Source organism: Manacus vitellinus, unplaced genomic scaffold, assembly GCF_001715985.3.
Source record: "Manacus vitellinus isolate BGI_N305 unplaced genomic scaffold, ASM171598v3 scaffold_15_pilon, whole genome shotgun sequence".
NCBI classification, from domain to species: Eukaryota; Metazoa; Chordata; class Aves; order Passeriformes; family Pipridae; genus Manacus; species Manacus vitellinus.
Window position 1 is genome coordinate 16,887,744 of NW_021939122.1, and position 13,713 is coordinate 16,901,456.

General features: G+C 38.2%; 1 protein-coding gene across 8 annotated transcripts in view; it reads right to left on the reverse strand.

The window, feature by feature from the left end:
• The window catches only part of ABLIM1 (actin binding LIM protein 1), a 146,325-nt gene that overhangs the window by 79,804 nt on the left and 52,808 nt on the right, over positions 1-13,713 (reverse strand). For all 8 annotated transcript variants that reach the window (XM_025894798.2, XM_025894800.1, XM_025894797.1 and 5 more), the window contains 2 exons: positions 7,732-7,915; positions 6,109-6,218 (listed from right to left, as the gene is read on the reverse strand). In XM_025894798.2, the coding sequence (XP_025750583.1) occupies positions 6,109-6,218; positions 7,732-7,915 (294 nt within the window). The remainder of the gene's footprint in view (positions 1-6,108; positions 6,219-7,731; positions 7,916-13,713) is intronic.

Here is a 13,713-nt window from a genome sequence, read left to right on the forward strand (position 1 = left end):
AACTGTTGGGCCTGTCTAAGTTCCCCAGGGCATTCACTGAAGTTTATGGATATTGTGGGTGCATATCCCTTAAGGCAAAACTGAGCTCAGTGTCTCACAGACCAAGCCTATCTACATCTGTGCCAAGTACTTGTACAATACCTATACACTATGTAGCTTTGACACAGCGTGAAACTGTAGAATATTTCCTAAGAATAAGCTCAAAATCATGTGTTGGATGTTGCTCAATACCCTTTAAAGCTAAAAATCACTGCAGATAGCTTGCTTACAAACAGCCAGCCAACTTTCCCCTTCACTTTTGAAGTCTTCCCTATGGAATTGAAGGAGTTTTCAGACAGCTCAGAAAAAAAAGAACAAAATACCGAAAAATGAGTCAAATGTGGCTGAACAGTTACAAATCCAAGCTGCAGACCTTTTCCAAGAGCTATAATTAAAAGGAATTTTGTACCCATTTTAGCTAATTTCTGATGGAGAAATCTGTGATGCTTATAAATCAGCTCTGACATTATTTCTGAATGCTGGCAACGATCATCTATATTTTTATCTAATGAAAGGACAGTTATGTCCTGAATATAGAACTGCATTAAGAATTAGACAGCCTTTAAAGGAGGACTGCAAAGTAAATTTGCTTCTTCTCCATTTTGATGCTCTGTTGTTTCAAAAACAACCTCACTTTCCTGCCACTTTCTGGGCAGTGGGTAAAAGATGACTCCTATTTTTTCCTGCCCACCTTCAACAGGTATGGTATGTTGGCTCTGTTCTACTTCATTATTAACAGAAACCTTGTTGGGAGTTTCAGATATTCACTGGGAGCTTTACCAACTTCATCTTTTTTGAAGAGATACGGCTATTGAATAATTAACAAAGATATCTTTCTCCCACAGGTTCGTTAAGCATTAAGCTAATTATTTATATCACAATAGAGCAAAGAACCCCAGTTGCGAGCCAGAATCGAACTGTGTTAGACTCTGTACTGATAGGCATGAAAGCATTTGTCCCAAAGAACTGACATTCTTTGAACCAGAACATAATGTACAAAACAGACAAGGACAAACATACAAAACAGTAATGTGAAATCCCCACGTGGACACCGGCTGGCCGGGGAACAGCTGCACCAAAGATTATTCATGCACATGTAACACCGGCCAGTTTGAAAACTCTGGTCCACGCCTTGGCTGTACTGTAATGATATTAACTCACAGGAGAGACTGGTACAAAGAAAGGGAAGTCGAAATATCTTTCCTGTTCTTCTTTCTAAACAGTACCATCACTGGGTACTTCTGCATGTACAGGACACAAGTATCTACTTCACTGAAGAAGAAACAACTCTGAAAGCCTGTGCCACTATTTTAAAGGTGACTTTTTCAAATAAAAACTCCTGTTAGTTGATTGTAATGCTCCAGTTTCTTTTGGATAAGGAGGTTTGTCCTATCCTTCTAGGAAGCTCACTTTTCATTTGAAATGCAGTTTCTTAACTAGTTCATGCGCATCACTAAAAAGGCTCAACCTTTCAGAAAAAGATAATAAAAAATAACTAAAACTTCTGTACCAGCACCCAGATAAGGAACTAACAGAGAAAGGGCTCAACTTCAAGTAGAGGTAATGTAACACATTTATTACTGAAGTGCTTATGCTGAAAATAGTGAAGTGAAATGAAGGAAAAAAAAATCTCTGTTTGAGGAAGAGGGAAATGTATTAAACTGTGTTCAAAGACATGTAGTCTCTTCAGGATTTCAAAGATGATGTCTGAGCCAGAGGACTGCTGGCTCAAGTTCCACCAGCACAGATTACTGGCACCACCTCACGTGCCTGTCCCCAGTGTGTGGATCTCTCTATGTCTGGTCTGCTCCCAGATGCACTTTTTAAGACACATCTTGTGCGTTACAAGAAGAAATGCAAGCCAGTGTGGTACTTTTAAAAAATGAAGGTCTGACTAAACCAGAGAATTTTATATTCAAATGTCTGCATCAGGTCATCTACCAGCTGCCTCGATGAGAATTCACTGATAAAATGCCCTAATGGAGGGCATTTTATCTCCACGTGGAGATTTCATATTACTGTTTTGTATGTTTGTCCCTTTCTGTTTTGTATCAAAGAGGGTAATCTGTTAATGTGGCCAGTCTAGTTGCCTCTGTTCAACATGCTAATGCTAATAAAAATCATGAGAGTGTGCACCCCCAGTCACTCCTCATCTGATCACTGGGAAATAAAATAGTTTGAGATGCTGGGGGCTGGAAAGATGTATTGTAAAGGTCCCACTGCTCTTTCACAAGTACCTAACCCTAACACAGATGAATAACAAGGATTTAGGCAGATTTTAGGTTCTTTGATTTCTTCTTACACAAGTTAAAATCACATCAATTTTCTAATTTTTATGACTTCAGTGTTCATAAGACTCAGGCAAAAATGCAATATTTAAGACTGCATCATGTAAGCACCAGACCATTGTCAATTTGCTTATAACCACTACATACTACTAGGCTAAGGCAGCATGATTTTTTTCATTTTGCTGGTAGAAACAAACCCTTGAAATTTAAGTACCTAACCTGATACATAAAACATGTATATAAAAAATAGAAGCTACACTCAGAATTCCCAGAACCAAGGGAAGTAACCACCAGATAATCACTCCTCTGACAACATGGAAACAATAAACCATGAATCCCCAAACAACATAAAGTGAAACCAAAAAATTACAACAAAAACATTAAAATTTTTACTTTGACTCTTCTTCACTCTAAATCACAGCACGGAATTAGGGGCAAAAAATGCATAATTTGTAGATTTTTATAGGTGACCTTCAAACCCAGTCCACTGAATATGCAACACAAAATGCTGAGGTACGGTGAAATGAGGGTTTTGTGTATGGAACAGACATATAATACAGGTGATCTTAATTAAAAGAAGGTAAAACAGAGGTGAGGAAGCAAGACACCCATCACCAAATAGCCATGCAGGTTAGTTGCAGTTTTGACTAAAATTTAGAAATAATAGATGCCTGCACAACTGCTTTTCTGGAAAGACAATGGGAACCTTAAACACAGTGTGTTAGCTTGTGGCTAGAACACAACAGAAAGCAGAAAGAGCCTAAGATAGTACAAACCAGGCAATGGTGTTGCTGCATACAAAACCTGGACACTGTTTAAAAGATAAATATCAATTACTGGGATACATTATTGCATTACTCCTTTGTTGGGCCCCAAAGAAAATAACTTTATGTCTCTGACAGAATCTTGAAAACCTTGAACTATCCAAGCCATCAACACCACGCTTTTAATCAGTGTTATCTGTTTCTGTGCTGCTCTACAACTGTCCCAGTCACTTTGCTTTACAGATCACATCTCATTTACCAAGCTGTCATATGAAATAAAACAAGAACAAAGCCAAACACCACACATTTCATTTGTCTGCGGAGTTATTTACTGGTATTTGGTACTAGATTCTGTGCTGAATGAATGAAGATCCCAAAGTCTATGTACATCTAACTGTGTCTAAGGAACAGGTCTGTGCAAATTATAAATTAAGATTACTCTATAGCATCTGTATACTGAGAGAGACTGTCTTAGAATAAAAAAAGGAGTCACTGAAATGGTTCTCCAAGAAAATAGCTACAATTATGCCAGGTGATATGTGTGCAGTGAAAGAAACATATTATTAATGTAAAGAAGGTAAATAAGTATCATGGACCCAACTAATACTAAACAAAAAAGAAAAATAGTTTTTCAGTATTTTCCCACGTGATTTTCACTGGTGTGCACTACAAGAGAGTGCAACAATATTTAGGTTCATGTTATTCATGTTAACCCCTGTATTTAGAGGTATTTGATTTTCCTTGAAATCATCCAAGCAAAGCTGTCAGTAAGCTTTCACTTGTGTGAAGTAACAGACACCAGGAAATGTCATGTCAACATTAATGCAGACATTCTAGGACAGAAGACTTCTTTTTGCATGACACAGACCAATCAAACCTGATATACTTACAGTCTATTGAATTCCCTGACTTCAAACTTCCTTTGTTTTAAGGAAAGCTTCCTCTAGTGATCTACCTGAAAGCAATCAGGGGAAGCTGACAGCAATATAGGATATAAAATAGTTGCATAGTGTGAATGAGATTCTCTTCTAAAAGAACTTGTATTAAAAAAATTATTTCAAAAAAGGGCAAAGCATTTGGAAAAAAAATTATATGTCTGATTTAGTTAGCAGGAGAGACATGGAAGCAATCTGAAATAACTTACACTAATTGAAATTTGCTCTTTGGTGCCAGCAAGAAAGACTTCTCCATATCTAAGTAAACTTTTGCACAAAGATAAAGCAGCAGTTGGTATATCTTTGAAGACAGGAGATACTTCATTAATATTTTTTTAATTGAGTAGTTCCGAACTTATAAACACATGCTGATCTCACTTTCATTTGTCTGTTTTGGAGAGTTTTGCTCTAAAACGACCAGAAACTCTACACTATACCTTTCTATAAGTCTTTGTCCATAAAAGACCAAGATGTAACACAACAGGTAGCTGAAGATTTCCAAGCAGTGCTCTCCAAACTGTTAAGAGCAGGAGCTCTCTTGCTGTGTATACTGGTAAGGCAGTTTGTCCAGGAGGACCCAATTTTAATTAAAAAGAGCAATAAATCTCATTAAAAGTTGCAGGAAAGGTTATTTATAGTCCTTGTTACCTGTGGCTTCACAAGAAGCAATTCAAGCACAGACTGTGGCTATCAGGAAGTGACTATCCAGCTCTTTTGCTTGCTAACTATCAGACAACTTGAGTGTGTCATTTTTTAGGGACATTTTGGCACCTTGAGTCATGGATGTGGGAAGTGCCACTCTGCTGGACAGGTGTGCTGCCTCTGATGTAATGTGATCCAGATTATTCTATGCTGTGGCAGTGCTTAGAAAAACAACATCAGTACTGTCCAAGGTCCCTATGCTGTGCAGTTCCTTGCCAATTATGCCTCCTAAACATCAGTAATTCATATACAATTGCCACATCATTCCTTTGTCTCAGAAGGATTCTCTGGGTGCCTGAAAAAATTTTTACCTCATAAATACCTAAATTCTTCCTTAACTGATTAGGCCTGTGCATTTTCAGCTCTAAATCTACAGTTATAGTGGAAAAGCATCACTTAACTGACGGAAAGGCACGATAACAAAAAAAAGTCTCTCATTTTCCATTTGTCTAAGTGTTTGATTACATGTTCTGAGGCAAATCAGATAACTTGAGATTCACTTGACTCATCCGCTGAGCACAAACATCATCCATCTTTGCCTTTACATAACACTTTATAATCCTAGGATCTCAAAGCCAAGGACCAGTACAAAACACACAGTGCCTCCCTGAAGGAAACCAGCACTGACAGAAAACTACCCAGTGTCACAAGGAAAGCTGTGGCCATTTTGATTTATAAAACTGCACTGGGTGAGCGCTGAGTACAATCCAACAGTCAGAGAAAGAATCAGAAATCCCCAAAGATCAAAAAAATTAACTACCAGAGGCAGAGATTAATATCAGTAATTTACAAATTATCTTTAAAAAGCATTAAACCCCAACAGCAAGCCAAGTTAATTTCCCTCCCAAACTTTCTTCATTCTCTCTCTTCCCCTTTAACTTGCTTTCTGTCTTATTTATATTTGTTTCTTGAGGTTCTGATCACAGTATCATTGTGGATCAATCTAAGGGAAGCACGAGCTTGGTGATACTCCTTTTAAAGGATAATTTAATTAAAGTTTTAAATAGTAGAAGAAAATTAATTTCCTCTGACTTTGTCCTCTTTTGAATACTTAAACCTGCACAATTATGTATGAAAAAAGGTAATCTATCAACTCTGAAACCTCAGGTTTTATCAATTAGATACTTTACAAGTGCCTATCAAAGCAAAATCAGCCCTTCTAAAAATCCAGTCATTGGGGAAAAGTCACTTCTTCATATTGAAATGTGTGTCTCTTCCCACCTGTGGTACCAGGCACTTTAATGAAGAAAAAGAAAAAGAGGAAAAAAAAATATGGTTCCCAGAGATAGTTCACTTTTTTAAAGGTGAATTACATTAGTTGCAATCAAATGCTGATGAGGGTGGTAAAGTGAGAGCCTTCAGAAATTCAGAAATACTTACTGCTTGAGGCAGACAGTTCTCTTGGACTGGAGGCCATGGGCTGAGCACACATCTGACAGAGACAGTCCCTTCCATTAAAGGTAACGCGATCGCCTGGTGGAAATGGACGCCTGGAAAGTTAAAGAGAAAAACAAATTTTTGCAAAGGTTATGCCAGAAATTTTCCTCTGTTCCCTATGCTTTGAGTCTGCTGCCTTCCTCCAGTGCAATCAATATTTTACAGAAACTCGGGCCAAATAGTTTCTGCAATGTGGCCTTGGCAAAGCCAGGCACTGGAAGAAATCCAATCCATGGATGCAAGCAGAGCAGAGGTTAGACTTGCCTTGTATTTTCATTTAAAAAAGACTATCAAACTTATTTTATCTGAATAGTAGAGACAGTGAAATCTGCTAAGACACAACAGCTACATTTATGATGGTCTCAGCATGATGTTGTGGATAGCAAATGATACAGAAGAGAACTCAAAGGAAGAGTTGGAACTGTTCTTGAGGCTAGTGAAGGAATGTGGAGCTAGTCACTCATAAATGTTAAGAATGTGTGTTAGGCAGAAGTTGACATTGCTGTTAACTCTTATTTGGTGCATAAAGCAGAGGATGAATAACATTTTTTTAACTCCAAATCTTTAATAAAGAGCTTAGCTGCTAAGTAGAGACTCCTGCTACACCCCACCTCACTCCAAAACTGCTTAACAAAAGAACAGCTGCTGATTTCAACAAGCCAAAATGTTTAAGGCATTGTTTCCTTTCCACTGCCATTCCTAAGTGGGTCAAAAATAAATCAGCAGCAATAGTGCATTTCATTAATCTATTCCAGTGACTCATCTTTTGTTCATTCAACATAAAAAGATTGATGCAAGTCAATGCACAGAAAACTAATGTCATGTTTCATACGATATCATCAGGTTTCACGCTGTCCTTGGGAAATAAAACTGAAACATACACATTATACGACTACCAACATACAGTAAATTCAAACACTACTTAAAAACAGAAAAACAATCAAAATACTTTCAATAGAAAAGGTCCCAGGCCACAGGATAAAGTACTTCAACTACTCATTAGAGATAGAAGTTAAAAATGCCACCTTTCTCCCATCCAGAGAGCCTTAACTAACTTCTTTTTATTTGCTGTAGAACTGAAGACTGGCTCTGTTATTGGGGACAAGAAGCAGCATTTCGGAAGAAGAGGGGGAATCACTGTTGTCCCAAAGCCATGTGTTCTTATATGATGTGAAAATCAGTCTCCAGTATGTTTTCAATTATTTAACTGTTCTCATAGCCCAAATGTAGCATCCAGAATTTTGCTTTACCTCATTTCTCCAACCAAGCTGGGCTGATCTCCTGAACTCAACTCAACCCATATCCATTACCTCAACATCCAAGCCTGATAATTCCTTCAGGCATGAGGGTAACTTTCTGAGAACAGGGAACTATATGTAACGCAGCAGCTGTGTCCCCCAAACAAATGAATGGCATTTTGAAGACTCTTAAAGTCAGATTTACAGCAGATCTTTTCCAGCCAATTGCTTCCCAAAGAGAAATACGTCTTATGTCTCATGGTGAAACCTTTTTCCCTGTTTTCCTTGTACTGGGTTCACACCATGCTAGTTGAAAGGGATGACTTACTTGCAAACAGTACAGGCAAAGCAGCTTGGATGGTAAGTTTTTCCCAGAGCTGTCACTACTTCTCCTTCCACGAACTCTCCACAGCCATTGCAGCGGGTGCCGTACATGCGCTGGTAATCCAAGGTGCAAAGGTATTCCCCGTTCTTGATGAAAAACCCTCCCTGTGCCAAGTCACACCCACACACTGGAAGGAAAAAAACACATCACACAGACAGATTAGAAAAATATACCTACTAAGGATGTCATCTGCTGACAAATGAGATGACCTTGGTGGTCTTACTCCCTTCTATCAGATTTTTGCTTTCTCCTGCTGTCACTACGTGCCTGGACATCCCAGGACATGGCTGGTGTTTTCTGGCTAAAGGAGAGCTTGTAATGAAGATTCTCCTTGTCCACATCATCATAACTTTAATTTACTTGGTCCTCAGTTGCCAAGAGCTCAGTTCCCTTGCATCATCCAGTTAATCGTGTTATCACAGTTATCTGTACCAACGTAATCTTACTTTCACTTCTGGGATGGATGTGAGCAGAAGAAAATACATGATTCCATAAATAGAACAGATTTTACTATTTTTTACACTAGCATACATTTTTTATGCAACCACATCCTTTAAGAAGCTTTCAAGGAGCTGATTCTCCCAGAAAATAATTAATACTATTGAAATGTTACCTGGTTTAGATTAACTACTCCAGTCCCTAGGTAGCACTGAGCTGCTTCACCATTGCTGCACCAATACTTTTAGTTTTGTTTTTAAAAGCATGGTCTTTGAAATATTCAGTGTGATTTTACATTATTAATTTAGATATAAATATTGGGAGAAAGCTGCAGTGAAGAGACAGTCAAACATTAAAAATTTAGCCACATCTCCACTATACAGACTTCATGATATATGCAACCAAACTATATAACAGTATATTGGACACCAAGTAAAGTCAATAGAAGATTATTCTCCACCTGTATTCTGATCAAATCAATATCCTAAGAACTACTATTACCTTTGAGTGCCTAATCTGAATTGATCTCACTTTAGTCTTTTATACACTATGTTCCCTGTACTTCATGGATTAGGTAAACAACTCTAATATTTGGATAGAGACTTGTGGCCAAGAACAAATTTATTGGGAAAAATAATTGTAACAATAAAAGGGTGAATAACCAGTCAAGGATTTCTGTGACTTGGCAGTTTTTCCACTGTAAAATACTTACTCACCCAAACCAAAACACATCACAACCAGGTGCCTTTTTTGCTTTAAGAAAATACTCACAGTGCTACATTGGCATTTCTGGTCAACACAGAGACAGAAAGAAATCCTGCCTATAACAGCCAAATCCCATGAAGAGAGTGCCATGGGAGATGGGAGATTTAATTTCACACTGTGCCTTTAGCTTGGATTGAACAAAGAACTTGAAACTACCTACTTAGTGTCTCCCAGTAGCACCAAAAATTTATATGCAGCTGCTCCCAGGTATTTTGGTTTCAGCCACTCCTACTGCTCCTCTGTATATTGCTGTATCTGTGTAATTCAATAAGAGAGACCACTCTTCACAGCAGGCTAGGACATTGGCTTACTCTGCAAGCAATTCCATTTCATCCCTCTCCAAAACATTCAAGTACATTTAGATCAAATATCAGAAATATTGTATATCAGAAATTTTGATTATTAAGGAAAACTAAATAAGAAGCATTCTAGGTCCCTGCAGTTACAAAGTCCTTGAAAAATTAAAATACAAAATACAGAAAGATTATCAGGGGAACTATGTTCAATTCTTCTTTCTGCCACAAGTCCCAAGCACAACACTGTGCCCAACATTCTTTCTCACTCCCATTATAATGGGCTAATATCTTATAAACTACCTGCCTTGAAAATTAACATTGCAAGGCATTTGGGGTAGGGATTTCAAATTCTGTTTGTCTGTTTCCCAGCCCTGGATATCTAATGACTGTTACTGTAACAATAATTAATAGAACAGTATATACTATAATGCAGCTTAGAATTAAAGCAGTATCAGTACTAGCATTTTTCCAGTTTCACATTTCTACATAGAACAATGATAATATTTCACGTGCAAACAAATTACATTTCATGGTGGCACTAAATCCACAAGCAGCCAAAACTGAATTATCAGTGACTGAGAGGAATTAAAAAGAACTACTGCTCCAAAATGTTCCATGCTGGTTTTTAGGTACACCTCTAGAAAAAAAAAACCCTCTTTCATTCCTTTGTTTTCTTCTACTGATCTCCATTTTGTTTCAAATATTAGTTTCAAACTAATGGTACAATATCATGTAACCATTGGGCAGAAAGCACTGTGACCTCCACACCACATCACCTTAGACTCTTCCTGAGTTGGCACCACGTAGTAACTTTCCACTGCAGGTCCAGAGGCGAGACCTAAACCTACCCAAATAGGTTTGCTTCTCTAAGTTACTCTGAGTGGATCCTTACAATTAAGTCATGGAGTAACTGAGAATTCTGCTTTAATGTCAGAAAGTTGTTAGGGATTACTTTAGTATTCAGACTATTAGATCCTGTGGTTACAGTGCACAAACTGGAGCATGGTCATGGAGTGGTCAATACCAGATGCTTCAGAAACTGCTAAATTTCATAAAGAGCTAGTCATGTGTCTGTGCAATTATTTAAACCACATTTTTAATTTAACTTGTAGCTTTAACATCCAAGTCTATATACATTTCAGCCTCAAGTTGAAGTCACTCAGCATGCAGCTGTATCTGCCTCAGAAGCTGCATATATGAACTCTTTGGCTCTTCACTATGGTCCCCAGTTCTACCAATGAGTCACTTTTTGGAGAACTCATTCGGTCATTGCAGCCCTCTTTACCTGCCAAGGCAATGGTCTAATAAGCTGGGATGATCAAAAGGAACTTCTACTGCCACCTCTGTTCCAGCTTCTTCTGAAAATCCAGCTTCAACAGAGGTCTGTGGCAGATCATAGATGGCAAAAAACACTACAGACTTTGAATGAAAGGATTCATGCATTCCAGTTATTGGCTCTACCGTCTTTGCATGCATTGCTACAGAGATTCAAGCCTACTGACAAAAATGGGGGCTAAATTATTGGGCAAGTCTTTTGAAGACAGTAATTACTGTTATTAAAAAGAAGCTTCCTCTATCTCCCTTTTCTTTCTGAAGTCTCCTTTCCACCCAATCTCTAATTCATTTTGTCAATAACTCAGAATTTCTGAGTTAAACTGTCTCATACTGGCAAGTCATGAATTCAGGCACGAGCAGAAGTGATCCACCAGCAGATTCATCATCTCTGGCATTCTCACAGTAGGAAGCACACACCAATCTGAAAGAATTAAAGACAAACTCTGGCAACCCCACATTACAACGGATTTTTGCAGTCAATTTAGCACATGTGTTCCTATCACTAATCACAGCTTTAAGCTACATGGGCAAAACAAGGGTCACCCAGACTGTTAACATCCATGGTTGGAAAAATGCTGTTCCAGCCTGCTGCTTTCACTTTGAGTCAGAGATCAAACCAGAAAGGACGAACATGACTGTATCCACACTTGGTGTACAACAGGGAAAGGATTTAAACAGCTTTTTGTTCTTTTTTTTTCCCTGCTTTTGGCAACTGTGCAGAAGTCATGGTTCTGACAATATAACCCTTCAAGCTGAAACGCAGTGCCTTAGCACACATATTTATGACCACTATAGAAGTAACACAGAAAAGATGTACAAATTGTGATTGTTTTTTATTAAAAAGAGAGACCATATGCCCAGCAACATTCATGCCACAAACAGCAGAGGCAGTGAAGAGAAATCAGCTGTGAATGCTACATATGTACAATACATCCTAATGGTGTGACCTAAGCAATTGCTGTGATACACGTATCATGTCATCAAAGAAAAAACTATACCTAAGTGATGACAGTTAATAGGAAATGTCAAACTATATTCTTGTTTTTTCCTATACTGATGGGAAAAACAACTTTGAAAGAATTACTTCATGGAGCCAATAGTGATGCACAAATCACTATTGCATCTGAGAAGGCAAAATGCAAGAAGTATTCTGTAAACATCCATCACATGGAAATACTTCTACAGGAGAGTAACATTTCCCTAAGATTCTTCCTTCTCAGTATGATGGAAGACATTCTGTTTACATGACCAAGATCTCCCTTCTAAAACAGGAGACGCTGGGGAGCATTTCTGTTCCCTACGGTACCACAAGCATAGAGACAAAAAAAATCAGCATTTTTCTTTAAATGAAAAAAGAAAACCATTATCTTCAAAAGCTCCAGGAGGAACGCAGCCTTTTTCTCAGAGTCTGTATATCAAAGAATTTCATATTGCAAACAAATAATCCTGCCTCTCTTGTGAATGGAATAAGCTGGAATACAGTTCTGCCTCCCACTGTATGGAAAACACCCACCTGCCAGCTTTTTCTGTGTTGAACTACTCTCTGGAGCTACTTTTTTGCATCCTTAAAGGACAAAAGGATTGGAGACGCTGTCAGTGCTGCTGTCAGCTCTCAAAGCTACAGGGTCTGTGTATGCAAACCTGGGCTATTATGACAAAATGCAGCTGCTCAAGAGCAATCCAACTGCCTGGGATCTCCACGGGACCAGGACCATTCTTAAGATGAGTCACTTCCCAGCTTTAACAGAGATGATGAAAATGAAGAGATCAGATTTTTTCAAAGAGAATGGAAGTAGGATTTGATCCTACTGAGCATTATGCAGGATTTCCTCAGGCTTATTGTCAGTGAGAGTTGAAAAACCAGGCCCTTAGTAAAATAACTCTATGTTGACATTAAGTAAAAATTGTTTCAACACTGAAGAAACAAAACCACACAAGCAGACTCTTGCCCTCTTGAGAGAGGGCTCTCAGTTTGCAGAAGTGAATTTTATTTATTAAGAAAAATCTAATGATCTGCTTTGTTACCATGCATTAAATAAGGTGCAAATTCAATTTCCTGTTGGGGTTTTATTTCTTTCTCGTATTTCTAAGCTTCATAGAATAATGGTGCTGTTCTCAAGTAGGGAAATATTCATACAACAGCTATTCTTAGGGCATAATGGATCTCTTGTTTGAAGGTAGAATGGAATTTGGCATCGTTTCAGTTTATCAACATCATCCAAACAAATACACAGGAAAAATCTGTTTCTTTTTTTCGTGTAAGAGTTTAACAAATCCCATATTGATGAAAGCAAGGTTCATGTTCTTATTAAAGTTTCTGCATTTCAAGCCTTTCTCTGCCTTTTTTTTCTTATATCAACACTTTTCTTGATGGTATAAGTAATTTAAAGAATGAATATACATCGAAGCATCATCAGAAGGCCACATGAGAATGATAAATCTCAGAAGCCATGCTGCAGCACTACCACTGCAGAGATTGCAAGGCATCATTAAAAAACAGAAATCCTGATGACCATTTGCCACACTCCTGTCACTGGAGACTTTTTCTGTCATACACTGATGAGATATATATATATACCTCCTGAGCAAAAGATAAGTTTGCATTTCTCCCCTCTTCTCCTAAATTGTCTGAGATTCCCTTGGGAATCATCCTCTAGCCTCCAGTCAGGCTCTTCTCCTCTTCCCTTGAAAAATCCTGACCCTCCATTTCAAGCATCCTGCCTGCACAAGTACTGAGTGACACTGTCATGACGACACAAGTTATTCTCAGTGGGGTACTTGAGTGAAACCCCCGGGCATATAATGCAAGCACTCACTCAACTGAAACCAAAAGTGATGTTTTAACTTGATCAACTTCCCAATCAATGCCATGACACTGCCTTCAGTCCTTCAGTCTTCGCTTTTCTCCTTATCACAGGAGATACAAACAACACTGCACAGAGAAACGTTTTATATGCATATATTTCAGTCTTTCTAGCAATCTAACAGCCAATAGCTCATACATGAGCCCAACAGCAAGCAAACAGCTGTATATAATGTAGCAGTGTGACAGCTTCCCCACTTCCCCACTGAAATACCAATGTTTCATGCA